This window comes from Phasianus colchicus, chromosome 2 (assembly GCF_987193195.1).
Source record: "Phasianus colchicus chromosome 2, bPhaCol1.hap1.1, whole genome shotgun sequence".
Lineage (NCBI taxonomy): Eukaryota > Metazoa > Chordata > Aves > Galliformes > Phasianidae > Phasianus > Phasianus colchicus.
In genome coordinates, this window is record NC_143437.1 from 36150558 (window position 1) to 36170497 (window position 19940).

At 36.3% G+C, this 19940-nt stretch overlaps 1 protein-coding gene across 3 annotated transcripts in view; it reads right to left on the reverse strand.

Moving 5' to 3' along the window:
• FMN2 (formin 2) overlaps nt 1–19618 on the reverse strand; it is a 147655-nt gene extending 128037 nt beyond the window's left edge. The window contains exons 1-3 of one of the 3 annotated variants that reach the window (XM_090135380.1): nt 19581–19618; nt 19428–19499; nt 15121–17117 (exon numbers count right to left, since the gene is read on the reverse strand). In XM_090135380.1, coding sequence (XP_089991506.1) covers nt 15121–17059 — 1939 coding nt within the window. In that variant the 5' untranslated portion in view covers nt 17060–17117; nt 19428–19499; nt 19581–19618. The other 2 variants (XM_090135379.1, XM_031592358.2) reach the window with 2 other exon arrangements.
• Between the last annotated feature and the right edge of the window lie 322 nt (nt 19619–19940).

Genomic DNA, 19940 nt, shown 5'->3' on the forward strand with positions numbered 1-19940 from the left:
GTGATCCATTCCTGTTACAGGGCTGGATTTTTGATCAAAGGCTTTTCACTGCTCTCTGACCAGACCAGGAAAGGAGAACGTATGATATAAAGCACATTAGAGGAGACAGTGCTAGAGGTCTGAAAGATCTTCATACTCTGTAGACATAGCCAGGAAAAGACTTTAAAAAGTCATTAATATATGCAAGCTGCAGTACAATCTACATTATAAGAATACTAAGTTACTTGATTAAGCTCTAAAATGTGAGAAGATGCCAAAGTTCGGATTTACAGAATATAAAAATAGAGCTGAAATAGACCTACTGGAAAAGGCAGAGGGAGTAATAAAGTTAATCACATGTTTTAGTATGAACTAGCTGTGAATATAATTTGTACCTAAATCAGTTTGTATAGTCTGCTTTTTCCACATACTCACTGGAAGACAAAGTTATTTTCCAGAAAAAAAAAAAAATCATTACATTAATAAAGCAATTGGGTGTCATTTTAATCAGTTAAAACAACAACAAAAAACTTTTTTCTTGTAAAAATGCAAAAAGATTTCTGTTCAAATTTTATTCAAATGCAAAATTTTCAAGGCTTTTTAAACATACAAAGGATTTTTTAAAAACATCTGGATGTGATTTGAAAAAGATATTGAGATTTAGCCCAAAGTTTCTGTATTATTTTAACTTCATGTGGCAATTCAGCCTAAAATAAGCAATACAATAAAACATTAGAAGTTATTTCTAAGATTTTCCTCCCCACGTCTACAGATCTGATAATTCTAAATTATTAGTCCAAGTTTCCTTGCCTTTTATTAAACACATTGCTGTAAGCCAGGCAAAAGAGGCATGGGTTTTGTTATGTTCTGGTCAACTTGCTGATTAGTTTGCCTCTGTTCCTTTGGTTTCATCACCTATGGAGCGATGCCGTAACTGCTTACTGAACATATGCCTCTGTTTATTTATCTAATGACACTGAAGTTTTAATAACTGTGCTCTGCACCAATATGTAGCACTCCTGGAGCAAAGCACATGATATTATAAATCTAATAGTGCTAACTGAAGTTCAACAGCATGAAAACTCACCAAGCTAAATGAGACTACAAGTAATGAAAACGAATGGGGAAGTCGATGCTTTATAATAATCTGAAATACACAGAACACTATACATTTCTTCATAAGATTTTAAATATTCAAAATTCACGTATAGCATTATAGGTTCTGACTTGATTTCTTTTTTTTTTTTTCCCCCCAGACATTCCAACATTTAAAATGACAATAGTCTTCTCCTGGATGTGCGGGAGTACATGCTCCCCCACTCCACACACTTCTGCTTTAAGGTAATGAACAGGAATAATATCTGTAGATGACAAGACAGGAAATTAAACCCTTTACCACCACCTCCTCCCCCCATCTAGCCATTCATTCCCTAATTTGTTAACAGTCTTGCTCATGATCAAATACTCTGTTAGTTGTTCAGAATCTTAGTTGGTATTTACTCAGTTTAATTTGTATAGTAGTTATATGTTATTTTATATTATATGTTATTATATGCCTTTTAACAACTTTCAAAATCAGTTTAGGATTCTGAAAATATGTAAAAAAAAACATGGATGAACTTCATTTCTTATGTATTACTCATGCCATTTTATGCATCTGCACCTGAAGTGTTCTCTCTAGTGTATTATCAGCCTTTGAATATGTAGGGCAGTAAAACTTATTTAATGATATTAGCTAGTACTTTTTAATTTTTAAGCATCAGTCACTGAAGTGCAGAAAACCTGAGTGCTATTATCTGTTGCAAAGGACAGTTTACATACTGAATTAAAAAAAAAGTCATCAAGACAAAAGTAATAACGTTTTGATATATCTATGCTCTAACATTGTGTGTACTCCTTGCTCTTGTTGTGGAGACCTGAGGACAGAGAGAGAAATTGAAATTTCAAAAAATATATTTAGCTCTTTTAGCACATTTTACTAAAAGCAAGCTGAAACATATTTGATTTTCAGTGCATACAGAAATAGCTCCTCTGTGAACAGCTGTGAAAAAATCCCTGTATCAACATTATAACAACAAATTTAGAGCACTTAATGAGCAATATATTTAAAACAATGTCAAACCACTGATTTTTTGCATCTAACTAGCTAGGTCTTATCAAAATGAATGTTTTTTTCAAGCATTAGAAAAAAAACCTCTCTCTCACCAAAAAGCAGAAAGCCAAAGGTATAAAAAGACAGCATGTTTTTCTTTAAATGGGGAAAGGAAATACTCTACTGAAAAAAAGCATTTCAGTATTGCAGAATGCTATTCATTTTCATAAAGCAACTTCAACCATGCCGCAGAGTGAATACAGCAGTTCCAGACAGGGCTGAAGCTTTACATATAGGACTATATGACTAGGACATATAAAAGCCATCTCTTACCAGTAAGTAGTTACTCCCTTGTAAACCTGTATTTCTCCTGCCCCCGCGTTCAGGTAAAAGCCATAGTTGTCACTGCTGTGAAAGAATTCCAGCACTGAAGTCCTTCAAAGTCCTTCACAGCCTATGGATGCTGGTGGGCTCCCCTGTCCTGCTGCCATCTGACTCTATGTTCTCCTGCAGTTATGTCAAAGCAACCTTATCCAAGCTGCTTGTGAAGCAGAGGTCATATTTATGATTTTGATATGCAGAAGACAAAGATTATATTTCTGTGGAGTTATAGTAAAATGCCTTCTTTAACACCAGACTCAATAAACCAGCTTTGTTTAGAGCTGGAATTGGTTTGCTAGCACCCTATCCACACTACACATCTGGAACTAATTCAATAAAAACGTTTTGACAACTTGCATAAAATTGGAAACGCCAGCTTTACAAAGTTAATCCCTCAATCTCTTGAACAGCAAAAACAAAAGTCACAGAGGTATTTAAGGCAAAAGTTGAGTTCCAGTCAATTTCAATAGCAGTATTTTTAATACTTTCTCAGCAGGTAAAGATTTCTTCTCCACCTCCATGTCATCTACTTCTTCATTTCATATCCATTAGGATGATGCATTATGATCTTGCCAACTCCTTTGTAACATTACAGTTTTTCCCCCCATCACAAAGACTTAAAACACTATCTAAACCACAATTGGAAACAACTGTAGAACATGCAAGTCATTCACTAGAGAACAAAAACTCACAAGGCCTAGTACAGTTTCCTTTCATGCTGTCTCCCTTTCTCAAAAAAAAAACACAGAATATTTGCAGTTCTTTAATGTTCATTTTCAACTTTGGGTTTACTGAAGCTTTATCTATTGGGCACAAGCCCAGACACAATCACAGATTCTCCTCTGCTCTGGAGAGGTGTCTATTTGTATTACTTCTCCTTACATACTGCAGCAACTGCTACTGTTAGTAAGGATGATCTGGACTGGTTTGTCTGCAGTGATCTTGATCGAGTCATTTCTGATAGGAAAGGATGCCTATTTTAGAAGGAAATGCATTCGGTCTATTACAGCTACCTTATATCCAGGACAACATTTTTTTTTCTCCTCAAGCAGATGCAAAAGTACTACACGTTTATGAAATATGGGTTTACCTTAGACTGGACTGCATATGGGACTACCAAACACTAAAAGCATGTTCAATGCAGTTCACAGAAAGACTCTGGCAAATCTTAACTAAATCAGTTCACATTATAGCTTCCTTCATGTTCACTCTGCTTAGAACAGCAATAAAGCCCATAAGAGCAAGCAATACCATAAGTATATTGTTGTAGGCCTTGGAATTATACATTTATCGAGGAAAGAGTGAGGGATGGATGGAGAAGATGAGCAGAAGAGAAACAGGATAAAGAACTACAGTGCTCACAGACATACTGAAAAAAAACATAAAAACATGCACTGATGTACTGCATCACACCATTGCTTGCACTGAGAGGACTGTTGTTATACCTTCAACATTTATCTTTAAATATGTGGTTCTTATTCTTACATTGCATTTGCAAAAGCCTGAGAGCACAGCTGTCAGTGAGTAAAGTTGAGCCTGACAACCACTTTGAGTTATAGTCCAAAAGCTTTCTCTTCTGCTGCTCTCCTGTGACAATTAGACCTCACTTCCACCATTAGCAGAGCAGCTGCTTCAGCAAACCTTAACCTATACAGGCTGGAGACAGTCTTTCCACTTTGATTTCTCTCAGTGAGAAGCGAATGACTGCAGCGTAACGACTCCTGAAAGCCCTACTCAGATTCATGCCATAGATGACTCATACACATACTGCTTACATCTTCAAGAACTGAAATCAGGTTTTTTTTTGTTTTTTTTTTTCCCTTCCTCTCCCTCTAATTTCAGTGATATCATAAATGCTCACACAGGAAAGGTCTTTGATAAGCTTTGAAGCAAAAAGTACCACGGGCATTGCTCTATTTTTGGAACATAAGACAAGAAAACAGGAAAAGAAAGAAGATGGTGTATATCTATGTAGCATGTTTTCTATTAGCCTGAAAAAATATAGACAGACAATTGTAGCCTTATATTACAGTTTTTTAAAGAAAATAAAAAAGGGGAAATAGAAAATTTGATTTCCACAGCAGTTAGAAGTTAGGAAATGCAATAATTCCAAAATGCTTTCCGTCTCCAGAATGCTTACTGTCTCCTTTTCTTCTAATATCAAGATCATAACTTAAGCCTAAATTATCTAGCAAAACACCTGAACTGTGCAGCATTGAATGCTTTCCAGAACACTGGAAGAGGACAAACATACCTGAGAGACAAAGATACTGCAATGACTACATATAATTTCTCAAATACTTCATGTTATTCATTTTTCCTCATCAGATTTCCCCAAAATGCAAAGCAAAAGCTAGCTGATTAATGCCTAGCGTGAAGTGGTCACATTTCATTCTCACCTTTCTGCTGTTTAATGTACTTTCACATATGAAAGAATTGTAAGACTTTTGATCCTTGAATTATTAACATTTATATTTCTCCTTTCACTTCATATTCTTTTCAAATGTCATAGTTTTCAGCTAAACTGTAACAGTCAGCCTATATACGATATGTAACATACGGCTGCTGAGAGTTCTTCAATGATACAGAGGGAACTTGGAAAACAAAAGAACTATAAATTTGTTCTATTATTTCAGGAGAAAAAGAGTTGACGATGTTGGTGAACCCTGCACAAATGCAGATTATTAAACATATATTTCCATTTAAAAATATTTAGTCTCTTACTCTCCTGAAGACTGACCTGAAAGATTACACCCACTATTCCTGGATTAGAGAACTCATTTATTGTACTTTTTCACTGCAAAGCTTCTAATCCTCTGCTGATTTAGACTGGAATATTTTTCCAGATCTCTCATCCTGTGAGGATTTTGTTTGTTTTCTTAAAGGTAACTGAATCTTTACCAACATACTCTTCCTTAAAACCATGTAACAGTTTTCTTTCAGTTTTGTTTTAGAAGTCACAGAATATCACCAAGCAACAGGGCAGCACATGCAACAAAGCTTCATAACAAGAAAATAATAATTGAATCCTTCCACTATAAATTCACATAGAATGAAATACATAATAAGTTAGTTTCCAGACAACTTAAATCTTAATAATTGCAAAATATGTCAAGATCTAGGGTTATGGTAGAAAACCCCATGATTCCAGAATATGATTCTGTCATTGTATTTCATTCCAGCTTTATTTCAGTGTAATGACTAATATCTATGCTAAATGCCTGTATACTCCTTCTTTTTCTAAGGGACTAAAGAACAGTGGATTTCCTTATATTTTCATATACTGTAAAAATACATAATGTCTTATTCTAGTATTTAAAGCATTAGTAAAATTAGGAATGCATTAAAATGCCTTAGAGGCCTATCCTTTCTTCCTTTATATTCCATGTACTGATTTTCTGTCTCTGTTCACATGGATTATAGGAACTGAGCCCAGAAATCTTAAACACAGAAGCCAAAAGAAAAAAGACTGTTTAAACAACAGAATTAGGAAAACAACATACATGAACGCTATTCTCCTCCTTCCAGTTTTCTATTCCTTCCTATGCACTGTTCAATATAATTCCAAAGTCAGTAGTACATATTTATTAAAAACAAAAAGAAGTATGTATTGCTGGATTGATAACATTCATAGACCCAAAAAACAACCATAATAAAACCGCCTGTGATTACTTTCCCTTCTGTCAATCCTGTATCTGATTATCACAGTAAACACCATGATTTTCTTGTGTCAAGCTTCCTGAATCCTTTGGCATCTCAGCCTCCCTCCCATTATAGGAGTATGCTGTTATTCTGTTTTGCATGAATAACCTTGACTAGATATATTATAGTTCCATAATATATCTCATATATACCCCTGAGCAATTCAAGCAAGTAATTTTTTTCCTTTATTTCATTCCCAAAGTTATCCCTACTTAGTTAAACCGATTCTGGATTGTGCAAGAGAGCTTGAATAACCATATCCCTGAGATTTCAACTCACTCAACTAGAACAAGTGGGAGAAACAATACTAACAGCTTCAAGTGTTCAAGGCAGCCCTCAAAGAGCCAGGCACCTTGTGCCGTCCCTTTAGTGAGAAGAGTGCAAGCTGTAGCTCAGAAGATAATCCTGCATTTGCTGCCACCCCCAATATCATAGCACAGGAGAGGCAGAAGCAACACCTCACACAAACAGCAGTGACATTCTTTCAAGCCCTGACAGAAAAGGCTGAGGTTTACAAAAAAAATCAGAAAATGAAATCCCACAAAAAAAAAATCAAGTTGACAAGGAAATACCACATTTAATAAAGTAAAAAGCTACCTCAGAAAGGATGTTATAAGGAGGTAGAGTTTTCAAATAAATAGCACTCTACAACTGAACTAAGCATCTGTATTTTTAAACAGCAAGCACAAGAGGAACATGCTATGAGACATGTCAACACCACCAATTATAGCATTAACTACTCCTGGATTGCAAGAAAATCCCACTGCCTGAGAAAGCTGTCACTGCCATAGGTAGAAGTACCAAACAAAGTTGTTCTCCCATAGAGGAAAAGGGAAATATTAAGACAGTCCTTTGCCAAAGCCACCAGAAATTTCTGTCTTTGGGTAAGAGATCCACAGCATTCTGTTATGTACGGATTAATTTCTTCCTACCAATTTCTGCATTGTCTAGAAAGCAGCTTCATGTAAAGTTATCAATGTAGTCTTATTGATCATTGCTAAAAACCATGCTAAATTATATTCTTTCTTTAGCCTTTTATCATATGTCCAATAGTTAATCATAATATACAATTTCCTTCCGCAAGATTCATCCCAAAGCCTTGCTTATTGCTGCAGTCTAAAATGAGAGGACTGAAATAGCATGGATCTTTTTCAAGAACATAATACTTTTTGAAAAGCAGGTATTAAAACTTGGCTGTCACCAGAGCTTCAAAATATGAAGTATTTGTGATAGTTTGTGACAATTCTTTCTTAATTCTTGCAAATTAGCAAGTTTCTTAAGCTCTCCATCATCCTAAAGGCACTCCATCTTCCTAACTTGAGCACTAAGCTCCTTAAGATTTTCCTTCTGCAGTGGCTGAGATTTTCTATCTTTCTCCCACTCTGAATATTCTAATATGACAAATATATACTTTGTCTCAGCTTATACCGAGGAGTATATATAAATAAAATTCCTTACCTTTTACTACATGTATTCTATTTTATATACAGCGAGAGGTAAGAATGTTTCTTGTTATGTCCCAAGATGACTTTCAGAAACTGAATTTTAAAGCAACAGTTCTCCAACTATAATGCAACAGTAATACATAGTACTGAAAATATGAACAAGATGCAAACTTCTGAAGCAGTATTTCACATTTTTATTTCTCTTCAGATTCTAATGCAATAGCACTGCAAATTACAGAGGTACGTTACTAAAACTCTCAATATATGTCCATCAACCAAACCTTTTAGTTACCATATGCATCTTTGGCAACTTCCAGTTTGCATTTCCCAGGTGCCTAGGTTCCTCTCAGTAAGCATTTAATTCTGTTCGTTTTTATCCTTTTAGTTTTGGCAGCGACCTGTGATGTGAAGGTGCCAGGTTTTCATAGGCTGCTGGAAACATTTCTTTGTCTAGCTCTTTAAAGTAAGAAAAACCTCTGATGTCTTTTTGGGCAACTGTTACTAAAAACTTTTTTTGTCAGTCCAAACTGATACACACAGTATGATCTTTTCAACCCAACTTTTTAAAACTTCTTGTTTCCTAACTGTTCCATGTTTCATCTGTCACTTAATAAGGCCTGGCCTACCTCTACCTGAGAATTTTAAGTACTGTTACAAGCATCCACAGGTCACAAAACAACTGAACTAGCAAACCTCTGAAGTGAGACACAACTGATTTCTTACAATCTAGCCATTATATTTCCAATGTGCTTTACTTTCTCTCCTATACAGGAACCATGCAACTGAAGTGTAATAATCACCACCACCTTGAAGAACTGCTGACTTTTTTTTATTTTGTGTTTGTACAATACATAAAGGCTTTTTTTTTTTCCTTTATACCTAAAAAAACTCCAAACAAAAACTGGCAAGATGAAAGCCAAAAAAGACTACATTCCACAAAAAAAAAAAAAAAAAAAAAAAGATATACCTATTTGTTCAGATATGATCTTCTAGACTTCATCTAAACAAAACTTACAGCACAAGAGATGTGCTTAAGTGGGATTTTATGTTTTTATTGATGTAATCAAATATTTTCCTCAGCTATTTCTCAGAATACTATATTGTCATGACTCTGCATGACTCCGTTTAGATCCACACCCTCTATTATGAAGACAATATGTTTTGGAGTTTGTTGTTGTTTTTTTGTTTTTGTTTTCTTGTTTTTAAAATGAAAACCACTTCTGTTTCATGACTGCTAGCAGATGTTAACAAAGTTAATTATAATGTTAATACAGCATTGCCTTCTTTTTGTGCAGTGACTTTTTCCCTGTCAGTGCTAGGAAGAGGAAAGGATAAAACAGTTATTTTTGCCCTGGTAAATACTACTTATTATGCATTTCAAAGGATGCCTGAGTCAGATCTTTGTGCCAAATAAACTAGAATCAAAGCTATGCCCTGTAATTAGTTATACAATAAACGTATCGGTGCTTCTTCCTGACTTGAATTCATAACAGGTTCAGAGCTCTGGTATTTCTGATAAATTTCATATAGATCCTGAGACTGAACATTGTTTTTTTTAAAACTGACAAATAAGAATATGTCAGTGACAAGTTTCATTTCTGACAACACTTCCCTGCCAAAATTTAGCTGCATATGTCAAAACACCAAAATTAATTTCCCAAGCAATTTTGCCTTGTGTATTTATATATTTCCATTTAATTTTATGCATATTACAATTCACCATTACGTCTGTGAAGTTGCATACGCAGTCTCATAACCACTGCCTCCTACCATGGCAAAATAGAGTTGCTTTAACGAGTTTCACAGTATAAACATCCGCAGATTAAATACAGAATATATATATATTTTTTTAATCTGAAAACACCACATCAGAAGTTTTAGCACACTTCCTACTCTTGGTCAGGGAGCCTAGATGTTTCCATCCACATGAGGGAAACTTATCCTGGGCAGCAGCAATATGGAAATCAAATGAAGGATAGTGGCTTTGTTATCACAGGCCATCTTGTTGTTGTATGAATGTATGAATTCAGGAAGTTGTTCCTGATTAAAAAAATCAACAGCATGACACTGCTCCTTCAGCTGCCTTTTCTGAAGTATTTAACGATGTATAAGTGGCCTTGTATTAACACTTGACAGAGTCACCTCATTGCTCCCTCTTCAAGTTCTCACATCCACCACTTTCCTTGCACAGTGTCTCACTGCTTCCGCCCTACGTTCCTTGTATCAATTCCTCTCATTCCCACAAAGGACAAACTGTGTTCATCAAACAATTTCCAGAAACTGTCATATTTTACCTAACCACAACAGAATTATGCATTAAATTGGGCCTGAAAATAATCACAGTCACAAAACACCTACATGTATATGCTTCATCACCATTACCCCTTATGTAAGTTCACATTTTGGCAGGAGTAATTTAGAATACTCTTGGTCATATCCTGAGTTAGGTTTAACTAAGAGCACACACAAAATATGTTGGCTAATTGTTATTCTCATACTTTCTATTACCATGATTCACATTAGAGCTTGATCCTTCATAGGCAAGCAGCCTCAAATATTCACAGAGATACTTTTCCATGCCAACATTATTTTCCTTTAGATACCACTGCACAGAGTAAAAGAGTGAGGCCTGATACAAGAAGTAGCATTGGGTTGTTTTTTTTTTTTGTTTTTTGTTTTTTTGTTTTGTTTTGTTTTGTTTTGTTTTTTGGTTTTTTTTTTTTCCTTTTTTTAAGAAGCCAGACATCTGGAAAACAATCCAGGATTTGCTTCAGTCCCCATCTCAAAAAAATTTTTTTTAAAAAGGCTATTTAACAATTTAGCAATATTTTAACAGAAAACAAGGCATAATTAGAAACAAGAAACAGATTCAAACTTAAATTCTATATACCTATTCATACTGGAAGAATCACTTGCTCTTTTCACAAATTAAATCAGTGAAGCAAATAAGGTCCTTAACAACTAGTTCTAGACAACTCCTATTTGGATGAATAGGATACTCGTGCTAGGCATCAGATACAAGCAGCACAACAAACTGTTTTTTTCTTCCTTTACATCTTCACACCATAGAAGAGATCAGCAGGCAACCAAGAAAACACATTTCTAGTTGAGGTGCAAGTCAGGCTGGCTGCAAGACCTCACAATACTGTTGGTGCCCAGGTAGACGTTGTCTGAAAGATGCATTCACTCAACCCCATGACCAAAACCTGTTACTTCCAATGAAGCTCCAGAACATCAAAGTACTAATCATAAAACTCTATCAAAACAACACTGTGGCAGCCTTGCATTCCAGTGACATTACCCATATTTCTCCGATTCCCATATTGCAGTACTGGCACAGTATCATTAAAGCAGCTTATCAGCACTCTGCAGTTTTTCCATAATGAATTGCAACCCATTTTCAAACACATTTTACTGTAGCTGGACTGGAGTTTTACAGTTTTGTTCCTCATATCAGGTTTGGGTTTACTAGACAAAAAAAAAAAAGCATTCCCATCAGACTCTGAAAGGCAAAACTCAATGAGTGTGTGATTCCATATCACATGAGGATTGCTCTTGGACAGTTAGAATAGGCTAAGCTGCCTCACCATCAGATAAAAGATATTCATATTAGTGCTAACAAACATCATCAGTGAAAAGCGTAAACTGTAAGTAGTCCTAAATAACAGTTGCATGATAAATGCTTTCCTCAGTACGCCAGTAGATACAAATCCATATTATGAGCATAACCACATGAATCAGAATGAAAAAAAAAAGAAAACTTTGTGAAAGTATCTAAAAGCTCTATTATATGCCTCGGACACAAACTTCTATTATAGTTTCTCAAATTTTCACATACTTATCTATACTAAGACCTTTGTATGAGCTTGCAGACAATGTACTAGAACTGCAAGTGGGTGTAGAAGACATTAGCACATTACAGAAGTGACATAAAGTGGTCTTTGTGAGAAGCAGGCTTGCATTCCATGAAAATCAGACAGAAACCATGAGAACTTCAACACGGGTTTTACTTCAGGTTTCATTTTATGGTAACTCAGATTTGTAGATTCCCCCTCCCCCCCCCTCCCTTATAAACCTAAAGCAGGATAAATTTCTTTTCATAAATTTATATTTGAAGACAACAAACCAGTTTTGAAACAGATGAATGCAGCAAATGTGTTACAGACAGCCAACAGAGATTAGAAAGGGCAAGGGATTGTATTGTTAGAATTTAATTACAATCTGGAGTAGCTGATGGAACTCTTACATTCATTTTATGTAACAGACCCTCTTCCTAGTGTCTTTGCAATGTCTTCTACTCAAATGAATGCAAGGATAAACTTCTATTAACTGAGTCTCTTAGTTTTTCTATTCCAGTTTTGTGAATGTTTGGAAACATCAGTTTCATTTCCCACTATGATACTTTCTTAATGCCAGCAAAGTCATTCATTGACACAAACGGAAGTGAAACAGCCAACCCTGTTCATTCAGGTTCAGCTGTTGTCCTCCTGGGACCACAACATAAAATCCATGACTCCTCTGTGCATCAGGTAATCTAGAACTTGTAATTACTATTACTGCAATTTAAATACAGCTGTCTTCATCAAAGGAGAAACAGATCTGCTGCCTTAATTACAAAATACCCATGAATTTGTCCACACCCCATTCTTAGCCATTCCATTAAATTCAATTCAAAGTGTTGTACTTATTTCCTCACATAAATCAACATAAAATTATAAAAAAGAAGCCAAGTTGGAAAAGTTTTCTTTGGCAAGCTGTATTATTCTCTTTCTTCCCCCAAGCTCAAACAAGACTATTTTTAAGTGATCATACAGTCATCTTTGAAATTCCAGTTGTTTGTTTCCATCTACATTAAAACAGCTTTAATTCACATGGATCGTTGTGAAACCCAAGTGGCACACAGCCAAACTACAACATAGTGCCAAACTAGGCCAGTCATCTGCATAGAACATGCTGTCATTAAAATCAATGACTGAAGTGATGTTGTGGAATATTTTACTTGATTCTAATTAGAAATGCAAAACAATGCTGCAGTCACTGCACAGCAAGATGGGATTCAACACTCCAGGCAAGAAGCTGGTTTTTGTTGTTCTTGTTTTATTTTAACATAAAAATGAGCCACTGTAAAGAATGTTACTTATAAAAGCCTGATAATAGTCACCAAATTGATGCATGTGATGTGTGCAATTAACATGGAACAATGTTCAAAAACATTATTTACACTGCCTGGAAATTATTTCTGTAGTTGTTGCTATGCAGACTAGTTTAAATGAAGACTTCACTGCTCTTAAAGCAATGACATGCAGTTTAAACTGAACTTTTGTATTCTTACTATTTCCCTGTTTCTTGCATGCTAGTTATTATTTGGGTATTTCTGATAATTTTCAGCTTGTAATTTTCACTTTTACAAAAAGCAGAAGGCCAGCCAATAAGAGATGAAGCGTTATGATATCATTTCCGATTCCTTCATTTCAAGCCATTCTGTATGAACTGAAAGGTATAATTGTCCTCTGCCTGCAAAGACAGCTGGCATACACATGCAAATGAGGATCACAGTAATTTCCATAAGAGACAGAACTACTGTTGCATTGGACATTGGTCTCTTCACAATAACAGACTAATCTGTTGGTGAGTTTAAAAAAAAAAAAACAACCAAAAATACTTAAATAAGAGGTAAATCAAAAACTTGTTAGGAAATGTGAAGAAGTATGTTTCTTGGAAAAAAAAGCTTGAAGTTTACTACAGAACACTCATTTTCACCATAACACCATCATTAAGAAGAGCCAAATTACCAGTGATGCAATTTAAAGTTTTGCAATTTAAGTTGTTTATAAAGCTATCAAATCTTGACAGCAAAAAAAGTGCTTTTATACACTAAAAGTCAAAAGTAGAGATCACCTCCAGTTGTAAAACTTTAGATTTGAATGTTTGTAATTAATTATATGCAAACAGGTGGAGGGGATTTAAAAACACAGAAGGGATTTAGCTCTCTTCAGAGAGGGAGCTTCCATTCACAGAGGAGATTGGATTTTTGTATATGTGCATGTGAACACCCTGAACTCCAATTTTCATGATAGAGGTTGGGGATTTCTGTTCAAGACAATTAAATGATGAAAGAATTCTTGTGATTTTAATCTGACAAAAGTTTTACCTGAATATTCCAAACTGCTGGAGTTTGCTGTTGTGAAAAGTCACTAATTCCCCTCCCTCTTGCCTCCAGGCACGTTCATTCACTAGTAATATTTTGAATGTCCAGCAGAGCATAATGCATACAGAGAAAGGGAATGCAGATAACTACATGTTATGCAATTTAAGAAATCTGCATTATAACAATTATTCTTTATGAAAAGAAATGGCTCAACAGTTCTTTGAAGTGAGATTTTAAAATCACACTAGTTTTTATTTTTGTGAAAAAGGAAGATTCTAATCCCATTTTCTCAAACATAACTGGTTATTGTACTCATGCACCTAAAACAGACCCATTCAAAATAAACCTGAACAGTGATTTACACATGCAACTGCTTTAATCTTGTAACAGATGTTTGTAGGACATCTGTATTAGTTTTACAGTTTTCCTAAGTGAAAAGGAAATGGAATATGTTGATAAAATTCCTGTGTACATACCTCATATGTGACCTCATACATACCTCTCTATTTGTAAACGCCTTAGGTTTTGTAAAGAAATTGAAGATGGGGGAAAGAAGAAAAAACAAAAACCAATAGTGTGTATATTTTCCTGCACTGTTTCATTTTTAGACTATGTCTCTATGCCTTTGTGACAAGGTGCAAGTTGCCCAACAGACAAGGTAAAAGAATGCCTTCCTGAATGAGTCCCATTATGTAGCCTCAACAACAGCTAATCAGAACTAACAAAACTTACTCTGTTTCTCTTCTCCATTTTATGCAGCCTTTTAAAGCTGCTAACATTTTTTCTCCTCTTCTTCCCTTCTGAAGGAGAAATTAGTTCTCTTCTGTAGCACTGTCCATATCTGCTTGCATGCATATTTTCTTTTTATACAAAATTGCCTCAGACTCATACCAGGTGCATCTCTCATATATATTACAATAATTTTGATATGCAGTGTAAATATCTTATGCCAAATAAGAAAACCCTAAACAAGCTCACAGATACAGAAAACTTCAGATCTGAAAGACCCATTTAAGCTTTGAGCTCGTCTGATTCAAATGGTGCAGCTCTTGGCATTTCTCAACAAGAATAATTTAAGGCACTCAGCCTTTTTCAACAGGATGTAGACAAAGAACTTAAAAAAGAGAAAAAAGAAAAACTTCAAAGAGTTACGCACTTCCTTGACTGGCACTCTGGCGGGCCTGGCTGACGCTGAATACAGAGAGGCTATTCTCATTAATAAAATGTGAATGTGTTTGTAAGATTAGGCCTTCCATTTTAAAACTGTCACTACAAGTAAAGACAACAGTACATACAAAGGACTGAATTCAAGTACTTTAAATACATTTTCAAAGACTCCAGAAAAAAAATCAATCTTAGTACACGTCACTCACCTGAAAAGACATTGGGAAATGCCTCTGTAGAAGCCTGCACCCCTGAGGACTTTCTTGAATGAGTCAAAGGCACTCTTTCTGTTTGAAATTTCTCACTAAACCCCTTATGATCCAAGTAGCCTGCAGAGCCCACCTTCTGTGTTATCTCGCTTCTGTGATTAGATACTTCATCTGTCCAGTCTGCTGAACGGCTAAATAAACCAGCCAAACTAGCAGACCTCTGCTTCTTAATAGGAACTTTTTCTTTTTTGTGGAAGGACTCTTGCCTCCTTGTAAAAAGCGGGCTCTGAGATGGGGAGGGAGAAGGTGAATGGTTGGGAGAACTCAGTTGCCTAGTTGTGGTTTTGATGTAACAAGGATTAATTAGATAGGGCTTAAAGCATCGGGAGCCAAACATCGGACTTCCGGCTGTTCCTTCAGAGGATAAAATGCCATTTTTCATTTCCATAGATAAACCATTATGCAAGTCCTCTTGACTGGCTGGTGGAACGTGTTTCCCATCCTGACTCTCAGCGGCATAATCTCGGCCTGCATCTGACGCACTATCCTCTGTTACTGAACCTTGGAAATCAACAGCCTGCACTTCAGCAATTTTAGCCTCAGAATCTGCTGCTGAGGTTGGAGGATGTGTTGTGGAGCTGCATGCCTCAGACCCATTTTCTGTCACAGTTCTATTTAAATCACCCTCTAGCTCACAAGCTACAGCATCCACTCCAGCAGTGAGCTGTTCCTCAGGCAATTGCTTACGTTCCTGTGGTTCAAATAAACCGTTACCAGGAGAGCCTGTTCCATTTACTGGTTCTTTCAGTTCACGTTCAGTTGCACAGGAAACAGGAACGTCTTCCGCAATTTCAGATACTGCTGGAAAAGCCTCCACAGCGTCAGGGCTACTCTCTTTGTCAGTGGCGGTTACTGAAAGAAACCGTTCAAAATCCAAAGGGGCTGCTTGCGAATTAGCCATGTGTCGCCCCATTGTTTTGGTGACAAGGTCCTCCGTTCCAATGTTAATTGCCCCCTGCTGCTGCTGCTGCAGTCTAATAGCTTGCTGGATATCAGAAAGCAAATCCTCTTGTTCTGTGGCTGAATGGAAACTGTATATATCTGTATCAGAGCCAGAGCTGGTCCTTTGTCCATCCTGTGCCTCTGCAGCAACTGGGACAGTTTCATTTCTGATTTCAAAATGTTCAGCATCTGTATCAGAAAGACCCCCTTCATCTGCAGAGATGCTTATATCTGGAGTTTTGGTAACGATCGAATGAGTACTGTCCAGTTCTCCGGCTGGCAAGGCCTGACTTTCCAAAACATCCTCCCTTGAACTACTATTCCCATCTTTAGCCTTGGACAGATTTTTTCTAATCCTCAAATTTGAAAACACAGAAGCTCTCGAATCCGATTTACCCTTCTTTTTACCAGATTCGCTTCCTTTTGCATGCTTCCCCAGTCCCCTTTTGCTTCCCGATACCTTCTTTGTGCCATCTGTATCCTTCGGCCCAGAGGCATCCTCTCCTCCTTCATGCACATCACCTGCATTTTTCTTTAGCTTCCCATCTTGATTCCCCATGATTTTTCGCAACGCAGCACCTTCAGTAATCAAGCCATGCTCCCAGGTTTCTCTCCTTTGGCCTGCCGGCAAGATCCCCTCTAGCAATCCAGGTTTGTTTTCAAGCGGTGGTGATGCAAGTGAAGCAAATGCTTGCTGTGCCTCTCTCCCATCTGCTAGAGCTGCCTTTTTGCATAATGTGCTGCTTGCACTGGGCTCCGCTGGGACATGCTCAGTACAGCACTGCGAGCTGCAGACAGCTCCTTCCAATGGCTGCTGCTCACAGAGCTGCCTGCTCTCTGGGCTTCTGCTGCACTCCTGTTTCTTCAGGAAGGATTCTGTGAAAAGTGTTTCCTTTATAAAAGTCACTTCTTTTTCCACGGTTTTTATTGCCTGCATTGCAAGTTCTGTGTGTCATCAAATCACTGATAATTGCTGGAGTTCAGTGCTCTCATTCCTGGAACAGGGAAAAAAAATAAAGGTACTTTAATTGCTCCTTAATTGATCAAATGAATAAACTAATAAATGTGTATATATAAATATTATGATAACTCAATAACTTATAAGTTGTTTAAGTATGCACCATTTTGGCAGATTAGGCAGCATCTCTGGTGATATATATGTTTACTTTTTAAAGGTCACTGAAACATGAAAATAAATTTTAAAAGGAGAATTATTCTGAAAGTAAATAGGATAAAAATAATAAACAGAAAGTTCTTCTTGCAGTATAAGGAGATACACTTAAAATTCAACACATTTTGGTAATCACACTATATAAAAAAAACTTCCCACAATTTATATGCTGAGAAGGTACGTATACTATTACTATCAGGAGATTCAACTCATTAATATTAAAACATATCACCATTGTTTTTCCTGATAAACACATCTGGCATGAAACAAGAAAAACAAACAAAAAAATAGCACTATTCAGTTGCAACTAAGGAAAGCATTCCTCTATATTTAATAATTGATTTGAACACTGTTGCTTCCTAACTATTTTGGAAACTTGTGCTGCAGTCCTCCTTTTCCCCCATTTTTGGCTTAGATGCATTAACATCCATACTTCATAACTACACTTCCTGAACTTTCCAGATTGGTATTCCCTTCCCATTTTTGAAATTTAGATTTAAAATACCTCCAATAGAAACAGAAGTGTAAGATACTAAATTAACAGGTTAGATCAGTTCAGTATCTTGTTCCAAAACCAGATTTGATACATATATCTAAACTGATTATCTATTAGATAAACTTTTTGTGAACAACTGTATATATTCCTTAGACTTCTGAGCTTCTTTATCAACAGTTTTCATTCCATGATGGATTTCTTAAGATAACATAATTCCAGGGAATTGCATCCTACAAGCTTGACAAATTATTATTTTTGATATCATTCTTCTCTTATCTGAGGTTTTACTTGCTTTCTTCAGTCTAAATATATTAAATAACAATAAATGTATACATATGTACATTTTACAATTTCTATATTTACATTGACATAAAACCAACAAACGAACATCAGAAGCACCACCTCCACCAGTTTTTCCTCCTTTAAGAATACCAGTTACCTTTACAAATCTGGATTGTTGTCTTTGTTAAATAACTACTGCTTATTCAGTTTGAAAAGAACAGCACTGACAATAATAAACATAAGTAAGTTGTTCTGAACCATCATAAATTTTTCCTTGTGCTTTTTATTCATTTACTGTTCTACTGTAAGCCACGTCCTGCGGTGTCTGTGGCTCAGGCATCACAAATTCCCAGTACTCGAGGACTCAAGAGTTTTAAGCAGGTCAGATGACACCGACTTTTAAATTTATTTTTAATTTATTTTTTCTTTTACTTTTCACTTAACCAGATAATTGAAAAATATTCTAGCAAAAGCTAGCATAGCAAAGCCCACAAGAACACTTTGGGGTAATTTGCTTTCTGACTCCATTCCTGCCTTTGTTTTCTGTTATCTTACTTAGCTTCTATTTTGTTAGAATATTTTATTTTTCATGGCATTGTTACACACTTGCAAAAGGGCTTCAAATCTCTGGTAATCTAGTCCATTTGAAGATGGGGGAAATAACTACCTAATGCACAGTTTGAAGGAACCACAGTAGTAGAATACTAACCTGATGTAACTGAGATTTTTCACTCATTTTCATCCTTAATCACACCTGGATTATCATAGCTTCTCAAATCCATTTAAAAACTCTTATCCTACTACAATCTGCACAAAATTAACACAGTACAGACTTAACATATAAGGGAAATTTTAGTGAGATATTGTCAAGTGATTCCCTCTCCTTTCTTCTCCATAAACACATGACCTCTAAATCATTTCCCATTACTACTGATGTTAATATTTTGGGCTTTGGTTGTTTATGTCCTTGGGAGTCTTCAACTTTCATAGAGAAACATAATACTATTAATGACAGCAGCAATCAGAACGATTTGGCGTCGGTATAAGCTACATTTGAAAAACTAAGAACATAATCAACACTTAACAGCAAAGAAAAAAAATGTGTTTCCATAAAAAGGCAAAAAAGGAGGAAAATTATGTGGGCAAAAAGGAAGCATAATTTTTAGGAATAACTGAAGTTCTTTGTAGCATGCTATAGGCTATCAGCAAGTAACTTAGACTGATCCTCAAGACTGTCTACCTCATCTAGTATTTAACATCTAGCAAAAATTATAGAATCAAGATCACAAGCATAGGCCTGAGATACTCCTGTAAAAGTTGAGAGATATTAAAAACAGACAGAGGTTTAAAACTTACAGTTCAAGGTGCATTATCCTTTCACTCTTAGATTGTTGCACATGAACACATTCCACTTAGAAAAGGAAACAGCTGCTAGAAGACAAAATTATTTTTAATAACAGAAATTTCCACCTGCTGCAGCCCCCTCCAAATGCCCACAGCACTACCCACCCTGCCTACCAGCCCTGCTCGGGCTGGTCTGTGGTAGAGAGGAAGGGAAGGGAAGGGCAGGTCAGGTCTTCTGACTGCACTGATTGCCCCCACCTGGGCACAGCACCTGGGCCCTCCTGGAGCATTGCTAAGGCAGAGTTGTTCTCCAGGATGGCAAAACTGTGGAGACCTGGGACCACAGGAGGAAATTTCCTCTGAAATTTCTCACAAAAAGTCCTGGTCATTCACAAACATCCTGGTGTTCCTGGCTCAGCAGAATCACAGTCTGGTTTAGGGAAGTAGAGAGGTGCCTAGTTGAGCTCGCGCTGGTGAGATGGAGATTACTTGGAACAAGCAGCTGCTGAAGTTGGGAGCTCTCTC